Below are 18,752 nucleotides of genomic sequence, written 5' to 3' on the forward strand. Positions count from 1 at the left end.
TACCGTATTTTTTGCTCTATAAAACGCACCAGACCACAAGACGCACCTAGTTTTTGGAGGAGGAAAACAGGAAAAAAATATTCTGACTCTCAGAAGCCAGAACAGCAAGAGGGATCGCAGCAATCCCTCTTGCTGTTCTGGCTTCTGTGATAGCTGCGCAGCCTGCATTTGCTCCATAAGACGCACACGCATTTCCCCTTACTTTTTAGGAGGAAAAAAGTGAGTCTTATAGAGCAAAAAATACAGTAGCTAACTGTGTGTGTGCTTGGTTCAGCCTTCTGCCACTTGGTGCCCACCAGAGAATTTATATGAAGAGTATTTATGAAAGTGTTTGCTACTGCCCTGTCATACAATATCAGAGCATTACACAACAATATACATTCAGGTAGGTAGCCGTGTTGGTCTGACGCAGTCGAAATATATTAAAAAATAAAACGTCCAGTAGCACCTTAGAGACCAACTAAGTTTGTTCTTGGTATAAGCTTTTGTGTACATGCACACTTCTTCAGATACACACTTCTTCAGAAATGCATGCACACGAAAGCTTATACCAAGAACAAACTTAGTTGGTCTCTAAGGTGCTACTGGACAATTTTTTTAATTTTTTATATACAACAATATAGAGTAAAAGAAGAAAACCATTAAAAGCAGGACAGAATATGTTAGGTCCTTTGATTTCAGTAGGCCTGCTCTGAGTAAGACTTAGGTTTGTTGTTGTTGTTGTTGTTGTTTTACTTATACTTACACCCCACTCATCTGGCCAGGCCTCCCCGGCCACTCTGGGCAGCTCCCAACAGAATATTAAAATATTAAAATATTAAAATATTAAAATATTAAAATATTAAAATATTAAAATATCAAAATATTAAAATATTAAAGATATTAAAACAGCAAACATTAAAACTTCCCTAAACAGGGCTGCCTTCAGATGTCTTCTAAAAGTCAGATAGTTGTTTATTTCCTTGACATCTGATGGGAGGGCGCCACCACCAAGAAGGCCCTCTGTCTGGTTCCCTGTAACCTCGGCTTCTCGCAATGAGGGAACCGCCAGAAGGCCCTCAGCACTGGGTCTCAGTGTCCGGGCAGAACGATGGGGGTGCAGACGCTCTGTCAGGTATACTGGGCTGAGGTTGTTTAGGGCTTTAGGGCCACCCTTTGACTTCTGCATGACAGGAATATCATAGAATTGTAGCTGGAAGGAACAGTAAGGGTGATCTAGTCCAACCCATGCAATGCAGAAATCACAGCTAAATAATCCCTGATAGATGGCCATCCAAACTCTGCTTTAAAATCTCCAATGAAGGAGACTGTCTGCCATATGAAGGTAAAAATTGCATCTGTTGGCCTTTGACCACTCCTTCTTTTGCTTCTGGCCCCACCCACCACTGGCCTGCGGCCCCCAAGAGGTTGCACACAAGGAGAATACTCATTGCAAAGTATTGGAAGACACAAGAGCTTCCCACACTGGAGGAATGGCAGATAAAACTGATGGACTATATGGAACTGTCGGAAATGACTGGTAGAATCCGTGACCAGGGAGAAGAGTCGGTGGAGGAAGATTGGAAGAAATTCAAATACTATTTGCAGAAACATTGCAAAATTAAAGAATGTTAGAGTGATGTTGGATTAAAAATAAGTGGCTTCCAGCTGTTTAGGATTTAAAATTATGGATAGATTAAGATTAAGGATTAGGATTAAAAAAGTTTAAGGAAATGGAAATTTGGTTTTTAAAGGTAAAATTTTAATGTTATATTATATTAAGAGTTAAGATTGGGATTAAAAAAAGAGGGAAAGAAATTGCTGGACAAACAATTTGAACTGGAATACAAAAGAGGGAGGTATGAGGAGGTCCAGAAAATAAGTAAATTTTAAAATGGAGATGAAAAGGTGATACTGTTTTTAATTGTTCTACTTTCTCTTGGTCTTTTGTTTTCTTGTTTTTTTATTTTTTTATTTTTCTTTTAGATTATATATTGTATATTTTGAATTGTGTATTTCTTTTTTATGTTTTATGTTTAATCTTTTATTGAAACTTTAATAAATATCATTTAAATAAAAAAAAAAGAGGTTGCACACAAGGAAATACGGCCCTTGGACTTAAGGTTCTTGTTGTTGTTGTTGTTGCCCTAGTCCTGCGATAAAGCTTACAGAATTCTGTATCCCTGCTCTGTGTTACGCTGAGCACTGCTTAACTGTGTGTTCCTGCTGGCCTCTAACATGCCCTGTGCTTCTTCCTTCCTCTTAGGGGCGTTTGCACCCAGGCCCCCTGCTACTGCATCATCATGGAGTTCTGTGCCCAGGGACAGCTGTATGAAGTGCTGCGTGCTGGGCGCAAGGTCACCCCCTCGCTGCTGGTCGACTGGTCCATGGGCATTGCTGGCGGCATGAATTATCTGCACCTGCATAAGATCATCCACCGTGACCTCAAGTCACCCAAGTAAGAAAGGGAGGGGGCAGACTTACAGTGGGGAGACGTGGCTGGGAGTTACCGGGGGACAGTGAGCACCAGGGCTGGGGGATATCTGGTTTTACGGAAACACCGCTAAGACTGTGTTCATGGAAGACCATCTTACTCGGCCACGAGTGATGGCCAAGAAAGAGAGAGAGGTTTTCGGCATTGCAATACGTCACCCAGCGGCGTAGCGTGGGTTATCAGCACCCGGGGCAAGGCAAGTAATTTGCGCCCCCTAACCCGGGGCAAGGCAAATAATTTGCGCCCCCTAACCCAGGGCAAGGCAAGTACAGTAATTTACTCTCCCAAGCAGCAGCAGCAGCGAGGCTTCTCTTTCCCCCGCGCTCTCCTGGAGCTGCCTCTTTTCTTTCCTTTTTCCCCTTTCTCCAAGGCTTTTCGCTTTCTCTCCTTAATTGATTCCTCCTCCACACCGCAGCGTTTCCTAGCTGCTTCCCCCCCCCTTCCCCTCTCTCTCCTCCTCGCTCTGCTTGCCTTGCCCTGCACCGGCAGCAGCAGGCGCAGCCAGACCCCCGCCAGCCAGCCCGCCCGCCCGCCCACCCGGCTTCCTCTCCTTTTTTTGCCCGCGGCAGAAGGCTTCGCTCTCCCCCTTCCGCGACCTCCTCGCCAAGCCGAGCGAGCGCGGGCTCCCTAACCCGTGGATTTTAGTAGGGGCAGAGAGCTGCTAGTGCGAGCGCGCCCCCCGCCCATGTTGCGCCCGGTGCGGCCGGCCCCCCTGGCACCCCCCACGCTACGCCACTGACGTCACCAACTAAACATTGCAATATACCGATACTCAGGTTACATACACTTCAGGTTACAGACTCCACTAACCCAGAAATAGTACCTCAGGTTAAGAACTTTGTTTCAGGATGAGAACAGGAATCTTGCTCTGGCGGTGCGGCGGCAGCGGGAGGCCCTATTAGCTAAAGTGGTGCTTCAGGTTAAGAACAGTTTCAGGTTAAGAACGGAGCTCCGGAACGAATTAAGTACTTAACCCGAGGCACCACTGTATATCACAATGTATGAAATAAGGATGAAACTATGTAAAAGTGAACAGGAGGGCTGGGCAAGATCTGGTTTTTAACATCGTGCTAAACATCGTGATATATTGATACATCACAATGTCTGAAATAAGGGGAAGGACAGTCTGACTGAGCTATGCACATAGGTAGAGCCATTGGCTGGCTTCATAGTTTTCCCCACATCGTGATTTTTGCATAGCATGCACAAGCACATCGTAATATGTGATATATCGCCAGGTCAAAACCTCTGCAAGCAATATCACGACACGGACTTCAAATCAGTTTTGGTTGATATAGCAATATATCGCCCAGCCCTAGTGATCACAAGATGGGATTAGGGTACCAGGTCAGAATCAGCACTGCTTTTAAAGTGGCAATAGGACTAGGACTTTCAACATGTCACGGTTGCCAGGGGCAGTATGTATTCTGCCTCCCTGCCAAATTACCAGCAAGGTAATCCAGATTCTTTGTCTAGACTCTAGAGCATAGAACCATTGAATTGTAGAGTTGGAAGGGACCCGGGGGTCATCTAGTCCAGCCCCATGTGGAGGAGCAGTCTAGAACCAGAATGCTTCTCCCTTCATTAGAAAGGAAGTTATCCTCTTGCTGTGCTCCCCCTGCTGACTGCTGAGAGCATGACTTCTCTTTCTTATTTTCCTTGGTCATGTGCACGGTGGGAAGATCAACACTGCAGTGCCTCATGCTTCTTCTCTGCTCTCCCTTCCCCACCCACCCAATAGCATGTTGATCACTTACGATGATGTGGTGAAGATCTCTGACTTTGGCACCTCCAAAGAGCTCAGCGACAAGAGCACCAAGATGTCCTTCGCCGGAACGGTGGCCTGGATGGCTCCAGAAGTCATTCGGAACGAGCCTGTCTCTGAGAAGGTTGACATCTGGTGAGGAGACGGGCCTGCTCAGAAGAGGGGAGGTGTGGGAAGAGGGAGGGATCAGGGCTTGGTAGGCCACAAGAACGCAAACACACACACACACACACACACACACACACACACAGAAATGTGAAGGCAGCCATCATGGAAGTGGAGACTTTCTCAGCAGTCCCCAGCCCTTTGCAACAGGACCAGGAGAGAACCAGGTTCAAATCCTCCCTCATCCATCAAGCTTGTTGGTGACCTTGGGCCACTCACTACCTCTCAGCCTAACCTACCTCACAGGCTTGTTGTGAAGATATAAACATGGACAGGGGTTGGGTGAGCCATGTGCTCTGGCTTGAGCTCATTGGGTATGAATGCAATTTAACTGAATCATCGTGAGGCGATTAAAATCCAACGCAAAGAATAAAATACAAGGAAGGGAGATGGGGACTGCTTCCAAGAGTGGAACAAGAGGATTTAAAAATTCAGGTCACACCCCAAGTGCCAATCTGAAGAGGAAAATCTCCCATCCCAGAGGGTAGCCACCATGACAGGGGCGGAGCCAGAACAAGGGTAGAGACCCAGAGGCTCTCCAGACTCCTGCCCATCTTTGAATGTTGGCCATTCTGGCTGGGGCTGCTGGGACCTGAAGTCCAGCAATAACTGGAGGATTCCAGCTTCCACATCCATGTTCTGGAACATGTCCCCATCAACCAAAAGTCCAGATAATATGTGATACAGAGCTGAGCCTTCAAATCTGTGTCCATCGTGCATATGTGTTCGTGTTCCATATGGGAAAAGACACCCTTGAATTTTCATATTCTAACATCCTCCTTCACAAATATACAGTACACATCTATATTGCACATAGTCCAGAAATTGGCAATCTATGCTGAACACTTCCTTCTCCCCACGGCTGCCATATTTAGATGGCATCTGTGCAGGCAGGAATTGTCTTTATGTTATTTTGCTATAGCAACTAATAAACATAGGCATTTAAAAAGAAAAAGAACCCAAACATTTATTGATTGACATTTATATAACCAATTTCTCTGCTAGGCAGAAAAACCAGGCAGTTAAAAACAACAACAACAACGGCCTGCAATTTAACAGACGAGATACAGAATGGGAATGCAAGTGGGGAAATCAGTAGAGTTGACTACTGCCTGAGGCATTTTTTTTGAGGGGAGGGGAGCTGAATGGCAGGCAGACCTGACCAGCAAGGCTGATGGAAGGGGTCTTGCTGTCTGGCCTCTCCCTCTGAAGCAGCCAGGGGGCATAACAACTGCTTGGGGGGAGGGGAATAATTTACCTGGTTTGGTGAAAATACCACACCTCACCCTTTTCAGGGGCCATTGGAAGAAAGAGTCACCACATGATATCATGGGGAAATATCATTTCTCAGTTAATTTACATTTTAACTTGTCTATTTATTTTGGGTAACTTATTGCAGAAGAGCAGAATTAAAATGCTAGATGATTCTACCACACAAAATTAGACTGGAAGAAGAGGGAGGAATGCAGAGGAAGGTGTGAGGGTTTTCTACGTTCTCTATCCTGGGATGGCCAACAGGTAGACCCCTCCCACCCACCCCAAAAAAGCTCAACAACTTTGTTGTTGTTTAGTCGTTTAGTCGTGTCCGACTCTTCGTGACCCCATGGACCAGAACACGCCAGGCACTCCTGTCTTCCACTGCCTCCTGCAGTTTGGTCAAACTCATGCTGGTAGCTTCACGAACACTATCCAACCATCTTGTCCTCTGTCGTCCCCTTCTCCTTGTGCCCTCCATCTTTCCTAACATCAGGGGCTTTTCCAGGGAGTCTTCTCTTCTCGTGAGGTGGCCAAGGTATTGGAGCCTCAGCTTCAGGATCGGTCCTTCCAGTGAGCACTCAGGGCTGATTTCCTTAAGAATTGAGAGGTTTGATCTTCTTGCAGTCCATGGGACTCTCAAGAGTCTCCCCCAACACCATAATTCAAAAGCATCAATTCTTCGGCGATCAGCCTTCTTTATGGTCCAGCTCTCACTTCCATACACCACTACTGGGAAAAACATAGCTTTGACTATACGGACCTTTGTTGGCAAGGTGATGCCTCTGCTTTTTAGGATGCTGTCTAGGTTTGTCATTGCTTTTCTTTCTAAAGAAGCTCAACTTTGGTCAATCCAGTGAGTAGATCACCGCCAGTTTTTTTATAGTGGGAGTAGATCACCGTCTCTTGGAAGTTGGACAAGAAATGAAAGAGATGGGAAACTGCTGCAGAGTTTTGTGAAAACGGTAGCAGAATGCAGTCAGTTGCTACATGCCAGATGGGCCCTGAGATTTAATTTCCCCACCACAGGTCCTTTGGAGTCGTCCTCTGGGAGTTGCTGACGGGAGAGATCCCTTACAAGGATGTGGACTCCTCTGCCATCATCTGGGGGGTGGGCAGCAACAGCCTCCACCTTCCTGTTCCCACCAGCTGTCCTGACGGTTTCAAGATCCTGCTGAGACAGTGCTGGTAAGTCCATGAGATGTAAAAAAAAGAGAGGAAAAAAGCCCAAACGCCTCTCTCTGCATCAGGAGTGAGAACCTGGAACCTAGATGTGTGACTCTCCCCACCCAAATCACTGAATATTATACATAGCTAATTCATTTTTGGAGACACATTGGCAGGCCAACGAAAGGCACTTGTGTGCCGTTGTGCTCTGTGGTATGCTGTTTGTGCAGGATCGTGCTTGAACACTGAGGTCCAGCTCCGAGGGCCTCCTGGCAGTTCCCTCCCTGCGAGAAGTGAGGTTACAGGGAACCAGGCCTTCTCGGTGGTGGCGCCTGCCCTGTGGAACGCCCTCCCATCAGATGTCAAGGAAATAAACAACCACCCGACTTTTAGAAGACATCTGAAGGCAGCCCTGTTTACGGCAGTTTTTAACGTTTGATGTTTTATCGTGTTTTTAATATTCTGTTTGGGAGCTACCCAGAGTGGCTGGGGAAACCCAGCCAGATGGGTGGGGTATAAATAATAATTTTTTTATTATCACGTGTTGTGTTGTCAAATGTTTGCCAGTGTGTCATGTGGAAACATTTCTGTCCCACTGCCAGAACTGTGTGGCACACACTTCACACAAGAAGAACAACATCTGGCCATGGGGAGGATTGGGGGAGAATCTTCCTCCGTATTTATTTACCTCAAATATGCAGCGATCAGAATATAACTGGAGGCATTTTATTTTTATTTTAAAGATGTACCTATTACCCTGTGCTGCACAAAATTCCCTGATGGGAACCCAGAAATGAGCTTGGTAGTGGCTCCCTTTGCAATAGCCGCAGCAAAATGTGGGGCAAATGACCTTCTTCAGGCAAAGCAGATGGCCTACTGAGCGGTAGTTCTGCTGACCGATGCCTTCCATCGACGGAGGGGCACCAATTGCCCTCAAATACAACCAAGTGCTCAGGGAGAGAGGCCTGGGCAGAGGATTACCATTAGCTCATGTCCACACCAGCTCCATCCGTCTGTTTCTCTCCATCCAGGAACAGCAAACCTCGGAACCGGCCCTCCTTCCGCCAGATCCTGCTCCACCTTGACATCGCGTCCGCCGATGTGCTGTCTACACCGCAAGAGACCTACTTCAAATCCCAGGTGGGTGTTGTTGGGCCAGTGCCTTTCTTCCAGACCCCCATTGGGGGTCACACTCACTTCCTCTCCATTTTCCTCATGGAGGTTAATACAGAGCTTTCCTCTCTCTTTCTCACCAGCCTATGTGTTGTTTTATTTATTTGCTATAGTTATTCCTCTGTAGATTCATGATGGTGTACAGGGTTCTCCCCTCCATCTTATCCTTGCCTTGTGAGAGATCAGTTAGGTGTAGGTTTGGGTGACTGGCCCAAGGTCACTCGCTGAATTTCGTGGCTAGATTTGGGTTTGAAGCCAGGTCCTCGTTTGACACTCTTAGCCAGGGAGGGGGAACCTCGGCCCCGTCGGCCAAATGAGGCCTCTCTGTCCAGCGTTGGAACTCTCTCCAGGCCACAGTCCTTATTGGCCCTGCATCACCCTCTCCTTGAGTGTGTTTACTTGGCTGGAACAAGTCCTTGAATGCCTCTTTGCTTGCCTGAACAAGGGATAGAGAGAGGTGCATGTAGAAACTAGCCTACTGGACCAAGGGAAAATTGATCTTAGCATGCATGTTGTTGTTGTTTATTCATTTATTTATTAAATGTCTATATCACCTTTCATCCTGCATTACACCGTTCTTGTGGGCATATCTGTCTGACTCGAGAGGCAATGGAGTGTGTCAAACTTCTGCATTAGTAGCGCCAGAGTTACCTCTTGGGGCACAAGCCTGGGCAATATGTGTGGAGGTCTTGGGATGCCCAGATGAAAAGACCCACCCCCCCTCACAGCCTCACTGATGTGGTTCAAGCAGAGCAAGACTTTTAGCCATCCAGCCAAGGAGAGTCCACAACCTCTAGAGCAGTGGTCCCCATATGTTCTTGGACTACAACTCCCATCATCCCTGAGCTCTGGCCTTGCTAGCTAGGGGTGATGGGAGATGTAGTTCAACAACATCTGGGGACCCACAGGTTGAGAAAGGAGACCGTTCCACTGTCAAACAGCTCTTACTGTTAGAAAGTTCTTCCCGATGTTTAGTCGGAGTCTCCTTTCTTGTAATTTGAAGCCATTATCATGGAATCCTAGAATCATAGAGTTGGAAGAGACCACAAGGGCCATCGAGTCCAACCCCCTGCCAAGTTAGTTTGAGTCCTACCCTCCAGAGGTGTCCTACCCATTAGTTTGAGTCCTACCCTCCAGAGCAGGAGAAAACAAGCTTGCTGCATCTTCCATGGGACAGCCCTTGAGATATTTGAAGATCATATATTAAGGTTGCATAGAGTAGACCTGGTGAGGCACTATTATCGTCTTTTGGTTTCAGTACACCAGGCAGCAAGACCATCAAACAATACATTCTAGGACTGTCCATTGACATAGCACCAACACAAATGCATTGCAGCTCTCCTCACCAATGCGTCTGAAACCAGTGGCATGCGGGGGGGCATGGGGGGGTCGCATGCATGTTCCTATCTTCTGCCCATGGACACAGTACAATGTTTCCTTGTTCAGGCATTTGAACTCTGCCAGAAGACCAAAGCCGTGTTCCTTCTTGTTTTCCATTAGTTTCAGCTGTGTATGTTCAAAATCCAGGAGAGAAGCTTATCTATGTCTCCTCTTCTTTCCCCCGCAGGCTGAATGGAGGGAGGAAGTGAAGCTGCATTTTGAAAAGATCAAGTCAGAGGGGACATGTCTGCACCGCTTGGAGGAGGAGCTGATCCACCGGCGACGAGAAGAACTCAGGTAAGGTGATGGATATAGGAGCAGGAATGATACGGTTGAAAAGGTTCCTTCCTTGTAGTCAGGAGCTTGGTGGCAGCAGCGGCGGTGGTATCTGTCTGTCTCAAGAGACAATGGAGTGTGCCTGGGCCTCACTGATGTGGTCCAAGGAAAACAGAGCAAAACATTGGGCACCAGCTAGGCTGCAGGAGTTGCTAGAAGAAGGCGTACAAGGCGCCATTCAACTGCCTTAGGGCTCCACTCCAGATTTTTGTAGGGTTTTCATCTTAGCCTTTTCTTCTCCTGCAAAGCAGTGGAGGTTTAGGATCAGAGTTTTCCTTCTCCTAGATGAGCCACCTTCCCAGGCTGACCAGCCCCAACTGCCCGTTAGGAGCAGGTGCTTATAAATAGTGTGGCGCATATTCTATGTTGTTGCAGATATTAAATATTGAGCAGTTTGAAGCGACTGGAAGCATACGAACTGACTCCTTTGGATATGAAACATCGCCCAAGCGATTCACACTTTTACTGGCAGGACTTCAAAACAGAATTAAAACATCAAAAATATCCATACAGTATCTTATGCTGCCCAGCACAGGCTTGGCATCTTACAAAATCTGGAATAATCCAAACTGACCTATAAACAAATCTCTCTCTCTCTCCAGCCTGCTTTCCAGCCTCCAGTCTGTTTGCTCTCCCTTCAGGAGACCCATTTACTTGCATTGTTTTCCCTGTAGCGTTCAGAGAGACAACCCACTTTGCATCTTCATTCCACTGAGTTTGGGAAGCAAAGACTGGAAGCTGCTCCCTCCTCACATGATCCCAGGTTACAACCCTCACATGTTAGCTACCAGAGAACAGTTCATCATTACCTCTGCAAGAGCTCAGAGTCCTTTAGAAAAACTCTTGTGGAAAACCCCCCGTTTTAGCAACACACATTTATCCATTTTCCATTTTAAACCTTCCTTAATACATACACAGGGACGCGGGTGGCGCTGTGGGTTAAACCACAGAGCCTAGGACTTGCCGATCAGAAGGTCGGCGGTTCAAATCCCCGATACGGGGGTGAGCTCCCATTGCTCGGTCCCTGCTCCTGCCAACCTAGCAGTTCGAAAGCATGTCAGAGTGCAAGTAGATAGGTACCGCTCTGGCGGGAAGGTAAATGGTGTTTTCCATGCGCTGCTCTGGTTCACCAGAAGCAGCTTAGTCATGTTGGCCACATGACCTAGAAGCTGTACGCCGGCTCCCTCGGCCAATAAAGCAAGATGAGCGCCGCAACCTCAGAGTCAGTCACGACTGGACCTAATGGTCAGGGGTCCCTTTACTTTTAATACATACACATTTTCCATTTTTGTGTGAATTAAACTATTATTCTTAACATGTATATCCACTCCCGTAGCAGACAGCATTAGTGAGACAGTGCCCCTTGCCATTTGGGTCACTGCTGCCAATTCTTTTTTTTTCAAATAATATTTATTATTTTCAGTAGATAAACATAATAAAAAAGAAGAGACTAACAATAATAAAGACAAACAAAAAATAGAAGAAAAAGAGGAAAAAAGAAAAATGATACATACCACATATTACCACTTAATTAATTAAAATTAAGTACCATCCATCTTCATAAACATAGTATTTTACTTCCGCAAATCTCTTCCATCCGAATTTCTTAGTAATTATATGTAGCAGTTTCCAATATCAGTGTTTCAAAAGACCACATCACAGTCCTAATCATATTACATAGCTTTCCTTATCGTACATTTTCTTATTTATAAATTTAATTCCATTTTAATCCTAGGCCTAATTGTTTCTTTCAAGTGGTTACATATCTTTAATATTACAATATTTATTCAAATAGTCTTTAAATTTCTTCCAATCTTCTTGGTGTTCCTCTTCTTTCTGGTCGCGGATTCTCCACTGCTGCCAATTCTGAAAAGCGGCCCATCGGCAGCAGAGCTCGGACAGGGCTCCCGAGTCCTGTTCGTATAGGATGCCTGACATCTGCTTTCCTCTCCCTCCCCAGGCATGCTCTGGACATCCGGGAGCATTACGAGCGCAAGCTGGAGCGAGCCAACAACCTGTACATGGAGCTCAACTCCCTCATGCTACAGCTGGAGCTGAAGGAGAAGGAACTCCTCAGGTGAGAAGGCGGAAACTCAAAAACAGGGCAGGGAAACCTGGGGCCTGCTGGCTGCTGTTGGACTCCAACTCCCATCAGCCCCAGCCAGCAGGTCCCAATGGATGATGGGAGCTGCAGTCCCAGAAACATCTGGTGGATCCCACTGCAAGGGGTGCTAGACGTTGCAACTGGTTTTTACCGGGCCAATTTTTTCTCCAGGTTTCCCGACAGAGATCTCTCTCCTAGTCCTATTGGACACAAAGTCCAAAGTCCACTGAGCTGCAGCCGTTCCCTAAAGGAAATGGGGAAGGATCCTGATGCTTCTGGCTGCTCCTGACCTCTAGGTGGCAAGCTTTTTCTGGTTGCTATGCCAGAGAGCTGGACCAGGAAGGATGGCAGCATTATCCAATCTGTGGATCTGAGAAGCATGGCGGGTTTCCCCCCCATAAGCCCAATGATTCCCACAGCATCATTTGAGGCTATACAGGAAGAGGGATGAGGTGTGAGCCAGGGCAAACCCACTTGAGAAGGGCCATAGCTCAATGGCTAGGGCATCTACCCTGCATCCAGATGTCCCAGGTTTGATTCCCGGCATTTCCAGGAAGAACCAGAAGAGACCCCCGTCTGGAACCCTGGAGAGCCCCTACTAGTCATTGTAGACAATACTGAGACACATGGACCATTGGTCAGACTGGGTACAAGGTACAAGGCAGCTCGCTATTTCCCTGTGTCCCAGGGAACCCTGTAACAATAATAATTATAAGTATAAAAAATTATTATTTATACCCCACCCATCTGGCTGGGTTTCCCCAGCCACTCTGAGCGGCTTCCAACAGGACACTAAAATACAATAATCTATTAAACATTAAAAGCTTCCCTAAACAGGGCTGCCTTCAGATGTCTTCTAAAAGTCAGGTAGTTGTTTATTTCTTTGACATCTGATGGGAGGGCGTTCCACAGGGCGGGTGCCACTACCAAGAAGGCCCTCTGTCTGGTTCCCTGTAACTTCACTTCCCGCAGTGAGGGAACTGCCAGAAGGCCCTCAGTGCTGGACCTCAGTGTCCGGGTTGCACGATGGAAGTGGAGACGCTCCTTCAGGTATACTGGGCCGAGGCCGTTTAGGGCTTTAAAGGTCAGCACCAACACTTTGAATTGTGCTTGGAAACGTACTGGGAGCCAATGTAGGTCTTTTAAGACTGGTGTTATATGGTCTTGATGTCTGCTCCCAGTCACCAGTCTAGCTGCCGCATTCTGGATTAGTTGTAGTTTCCAGGTCAGCTTCAAAGGTAGAGCGCATTGCAGTAGTCCAAGCATGAGATAACCAGAGCATGCACAACTCTGGCGAGACAGTTCACAGGCAGGTAGGGTCTCAGCCTGTGTACCAGGTGGAGCTGGTAGACAGCTGCCCTGGACACAGAGTTGACCAGCATCTCTATGGACAGCGGCGAGTCCAAAATGACTCCCAGGCTGCACACCTGGTCCTTCGGGGACACAGTTACCCCATTCAGGACCAGAGTGTCCTCCACACATGCCCCATCCCCCAGAAACAGTACTTCTGTCTTGTCAGGATTCAGCCTCAGTAGACAATTCTGAGATACATGGACAATTGGTCAGGCAGCTTCCTATTTTCCTGTGTCCCAGGGAACCCTGTAACAACCTCCCTGTAAACTTGGATAACATATGTGTATGCATGTGTGTTTTGTTGGGGCGTCGTTGGTTGCTGTAGTTGATGTATTTTAATTGCACAACCATTTACAATAATTGTAGCTTGCCTTCCTGCCCCCCAAGGATCTATTCCACCCAGCGGTCAGGTGTCTGCGCAGTCCGTCCTCGTACGTTCTCAGTTTTTTCCATCTCCATCCGTAGGCGGGAGCAAGCCCTGGAGAAGAAGTACCCTGGGCTCTTTAAGCACCACCCTTCACGCAGCCTCCTGCATGGCAACACCATGGAAAAGCTGATCAAGAAGAGGAACGTGCCTCAGAAACTCTCTCCGCACAGCAAGAGGTGAGGAGTGGCCGGGAAAAGGCCTGCAAAGGAGAGAGCGATTGATGAAGGGTGTCTGACTCCTTCAGTGTTGTGTGGCATGATTTTGTGGGAGTGCAGATGTAGAGTACAGTTCACAGCTCCCTAAGAATCTCAGCTTCCTTCCTTTTATTTCTTTAAAACGAGCAAGCTTCTAGCCCTCATCGTTACATAGGTGCATTTGAACCCATGTAGGCAATGCCTTGTCCAATCTCAGAAGTCAGAGGAATGGCTTAATAAGCTTTGCTGTGGTTGTGGCTTCTGTTGTATAGCTCCTGGCTTCCTCCACATGCCCGTACATTATGCATAGCATTTTTAAAATGAAGAATAAATTAGGCATATTTGCTTAGTTTGCATAATTTATTCAGCTTGCAGAATTCAGCTTTTCTGGGTACAGGATTTCGCTCTCCTGGGCACAGAATTTGTCTCTTCATCTACATATCTGTACACATACATATGTTTGAATAGGGTACACTTAATGGTGTTTAAGGTTTTCCAACGCAACCTCCTAAAATGCAGGGCCTCAAAATAAGCCCTGATGCAAAGGGCCTTTTTACAATGTCAGTTGCATGCAGTACACAGATCTTGAAATGTGACTGGCATCTGGTGAAGAATCTAGGAACCTGAAAGTCATTGCTTTTTGTTGTTAGCCCTTATGATTTCCAAACAAGCACAACAATTTTTTGGTCAGTATTTGGTGGAATCTCCAAACTCAAATGAAGGCAGGAAATAATTTCCAGTGACCAGGAAGCACGGCTTCAATGCATTAAGCTCAACAAATGGAACTGGTTATTTTGCTACAACCTGATAACTATCGGCTTGGCAGGCTTTTTCTCTAGTGGCACCATTGTTGTGGAAATGTGAAATGTGAGAGGCCTCATCAGTATTGGCATTCCGCCGGTTCTTGAAGACACACCTGTTTAGCAAGCATTCCCCTGATCTCCTGACTTGAACCTCCTGCTTTAATTGTTCTTTTAACTGTTTTAACTATTATGCTGGTTCATGGGCTTGTTTATTATAGATCTTAATTATTATTATTACTATTATTATTAATAATAATAATATTTTATTTATACCCCGCTCTCGCGGCCAGGGCCGGGCTCAGGGCTGCTAACACCAAATATAAATTACAATAAAATGTAATAGAAAACAACAACAACAAACAAAGTTAATTAAAATATGGCTTAAAATACAGCTTAAAATTGCAGATGTTTTGATGAAACTGTTTCACTATGTATTCTAATTAGGAGTAGCTATATATTTTTATAATCGGTTTTCTATTTGTTCCTTTGTTGCTGGCTTTTATTTGCTTGCAAATGGTCTTCCTTCCCGAAAGGAAAGGTAGCATATAAAATCAGTAAAAATAATTGGAGGAATATGACATCAGTGACAGTAAAAGAGCATGAAAATCAATAAAGCAAACCAGGAACAACAAAACAAGACCCAACAGGGGATGCTGACAGCATGGGGAACAATTTTTCACCCCAAAGGCCTGATTCCCTTCCAGGAAACTTTCTGGGGCCACATGCCATGGTTGGGCATTAGATTTATAGATCACCCTTCAGTTCACAGAGTACAAAACAGGATAAAAACATAAAAATAAGTAAAAGAAAACAGCAAAACAATAACCGCCCCCCTTCCCACAGACACATTTTAAAAAGTTGTAGGATAATAATCAGCCAAAGGCCTGGTTGAAGAGGAATGTTTTTGTCGGGCATCTAAATACAGTGGAACCTCGGTTTTTGAACATAATCTGTTCCGGGAGACCATTGGACTTCCACAACGTTCGAAAACTAAAGCGGAAGCCTCAATATAATAGGGAAACTCAAAACGGAAGCCATGTGGCCCATTCAGCTTCCGAAAATTGTTCAAAAACTGAAGCAGTTACTTCCAGCTTTTTGGCGTCAAAAGCCGAAACATGCGGCAACAGAGATGTTTGACGGCCGGCGTTCCACTGTATATGCAATGAAGGTGCCAGGCGAGCCACCCTGGGGAAAGCATTCCACAAACTGGGAGCCACCACGGAAAAGGCCTCGCCACCCTCTGGACCTCACATGGAGGAGGCACACAATAAAGGGCCTCAGATGTTGATCTCAGGGTCCAGGTCAGTTTGTATGGGGAGAGGTGGTCCTTGAGGTAAGTTATTATGCACACAGACACACACACCATCCTCCATTCAGGCAAGGCAGCATTATCAGAGTCCAAGGGAGATGGAAAGAAGGGCCAGCATGGGGTATGGCCGGCAGAGAACCCTGAGGGTCAGACAGAGAGGGCTGGAGAATTGGACTCCCAAAGCCAAGGTTCCCCATTGCCGCTGTAAAAGGTCAAACTGAAACAACTGTGGTCCAACAGCTCCATCTGGCACGCAGGCTAAGACCCTTCCTGCCCACAGACTGTCTCGCCAGAGTGGTGCATGCTCTAATTATCTCCCGCTTGGACTACTGCAATGCACTCTACGTGGGGCTACCCTTGAAGGTGAGCCGGAAACTGCAATTAATCCAGAATGCGGCAGCTAGACTGGTGACTGGGAGTGGCCGCCGGGACCACATAACACCGGTCCTGAGAGATCTGCATTGGCTCCCAGTACTTCCCTCACTGCGAGAAGTGAGGTTACAGGGAACCAGACAGAGGGCCTTCTCAGTAGTGGCACCCGCCCTGTGGAACGCCCTCCCTTCAGATGTGAAGGAAATAAGCAGCTATCTTCTTTTTAAAAGACATCTGAAGGCAGCCCTGTTTAGGGAAGTTTTTAATATTTAATGCTGTACTGTTGTTAACACTTGATTGGAAGCTGCCCAGAGTGGTTGGGGAAACTCAGCCAGATGGGTATTGTATAAATAATAAATTATTATTATTATTATTATTATTATTATTATTATTATGCCACAATTGTTCTCTTCCACAGGCCTGACATTCTGAAGACGGAGGTGATCATGGACCCCACCCTGCCCCAGCTCGCTATCCCCGTGTGCCAGAAAGGGCCCCCGTCCCCCGGGCGCAGCCGGCGGGCAAAGTCGCGCTACCGCAAGGTCAGCAGCCGAGGCAGCTGTGGGGAGCTGGCCGATCCGGGGGGAGCCAAGCGCCTAGAGCCCTGCGCGGCCCTCAGGGGGCTCCAGCACGACCTCCTGCTGCGCAAGATGTCGTCTTCCAGCCCCGACCTCATCTCCACCACCCTGGGAGCCGAAGGCCGCAAGGGGGCGGCCGGCCCCGAATCCCCGCCAGCCGAGCAGCCCTGCAGTGAGACGCCCAGCGAAGACACGGCCTCCGTCCCCTGCTCCAGCAGCCCCGAGTCACCCTCTTCGCGACAAGGCGCCGTGGGGCCCCCAGGGAAGGCCAGGCTGCAGCCGGGAGAGGAAGCCGAGCGGGAGCAGGGCAGGGGCAGCCGAGCAGCGGCCGCACCGCAATCCCAGCACCTCACGCCAGCGGCCATGTTGTATCGGGCAGCCGTCACCCGGAGTCAGGTAGGGCGGGGCAGGGGGCGCTCTTCCTTCCCTCCATAGGAGCCAGTTCCTAGGGGCTGAGGTCTCTTTGCCCCCTCCCTCAATAAAATATGTGAGGGGGCCAGGACCCTCCCAAAATTGGTGGGCATTTCCATTCAAATGGTGTGCATGCAGTGCATTTTGTGATCAATTCTTCAGGGTGGGGCTTACCCCCCCGCCCAATATTTAAGTTTGCGCCCTTCCTTCCTTCCTTCCTTCCTTCCTTCCTTCCTTCCTTCTCTCCTCCCCCTTCTCTTCTTTCTTTCTCTTCCTTCCTTCCTTCCTTCCTTCCTTCCTTCCTTCCTTCCTTCTCTCTGTTAGGAGCTCATCCTACACTCGAGTAGGACCCTGGCAGAGGCACATGCCCGACTGGCATGTTCTCTCCCTCCCGGTCGACCTTTCGGGAGCTTCAAAAGCTTTCTTCAGCCCAAACATCACAGCAACCGATGCCAACAGACATCGGCACACTTAGGGATCCACAGAGTCTGCGCAGTTCACGTGACAGACCTCAGCAACTCAGCATTTTGGCTAATCTACTTTATTTACATATAAACACACACGGAGCACTGCAACATGGCTCCCTATCTCTCTCTAGCATCAGACAGCAAAGAGAGAAAACAAAGAACAATATTCCCACTTCACGGAACACAGTAACACAAACATCCTGTCTCTGTCACTTCCCACTCTGTGGAGTCAAAACATATACTGTCATGTGAAAGACAACAATCCCATGACTGCAATCATGGAGCAGGAATTCTAACACTCTCCTCCCCCTTCCTTCCTTCCTTCCTTCCTTCCTTCCTTCCTTCCTTCCTTTCTTTCTTTTTCTTCCTTCCTTCCTTCTTCTCTTTCTTTCTTTCTTTCTTTCTTTCTTTCTTTCTCTCTCTCTTTCTCTCTATCTCTCTATCTCTCTATCTCTCTCCCTCTCCTCTCCCCTCCCCTCCCTCTTCTGTTTCATTCGTCTTTCTCAGGGGTAGTCAACCTTTTTATACCTACCACCCACTAATGCATCTTTCTTGATGGTAAAATTTCCTCACCACCCACCAGTGTTCGATGGAAGGAGGATTCAGCTTGTGCCGTAGAACCCTCTACAGCCCACCTAGAATCCTGAAACGCCCACTAGTGGGTGGTAGCGACCAGGTTGACAACGCCTGGTTTCTGAACATGTATGAGAGGAGAGCAGCAGAAAGGGCTAAGTTCCCAATGACACAGTGAAAGAGAAATGTCTTTTCCTGCCTCCAAAACAATATATATGAAGCGAGCAAATGAACATCCCAGGGGAGGGTAAATCCAGAGTCCTGGAGCCCTTTGCAAAGCAGGCCTTGTTTCTTGTGAAAGATGCGCATACTGGTCTCAAATCTTGTGAAAATTCACATGGGAAAAGACCCTGAGACCATTGAGACAAGGGGTCAACCATGGGCCGGTCCACCGTCCCTCAGACCATGTGGTGGGCCAGACTGTATTGGGGGGGGGGGGATGAACAAA

General features: G+C 47.4%; 1 protein-coding gene across 1 annotated transcript in view; it reads left to right on the forward strand.

Moving 5' to 3' along the window:
- MAP3K12 (mitogen-activated protein kinase kinase kinase 12) overlaps window positions 1–18,752 on the forward strand; it is a 117,614-nt gene that overhangs the window by 87,276 nt on the left and 11,586 nt on the right. Inside the window, exons 4-11 of the mRNA XM_080994475.1 lie at window positions 2,246–2,437; window positions 4,215–4,373; window positions 6,687–6,845; window positions 7,856–7,964; window positions 9,565–9,674; window positions 11,674–11,790; window positions 13,636–13,773; window positions 16,694–17,249. Of these exons, the coding sequence (XP_080850601.1) occupies window positions 2,246–2,437; window positions 4,215–4,373; window positions 6,687–6,845; window positions 7,856–7,964; window positions 9,565–9,674; window positions 11,674–11,790; window positions 13,636–13,773; window positions 16,694–17,249 (1,540 nt within the window). The remainder of the gene's footprint in view (window positions 1–2,245; window positions 2,438–4,214; window positions 4,374–6,686; window positions 6,846–7,855; window positions 7,965–9,564; window positions 9,675–11,673; window positions 11,791–13,635; window positions 13,774–16,693; window positions 17,250–18,752) is intronic.

This window comes from Podarcis pityusensis (assembly GCF_964106645.2).
Source record: "Podarcis pityusensis genome assembly, chromosome: 2".
In the NCBI taxonomy this organism is placed as follows: Eukaryota; Metazoa; Chordata; class Lepidosauria; order Squamata; family Lacertidae; genus Podarcis; species Podarcis pityusensis.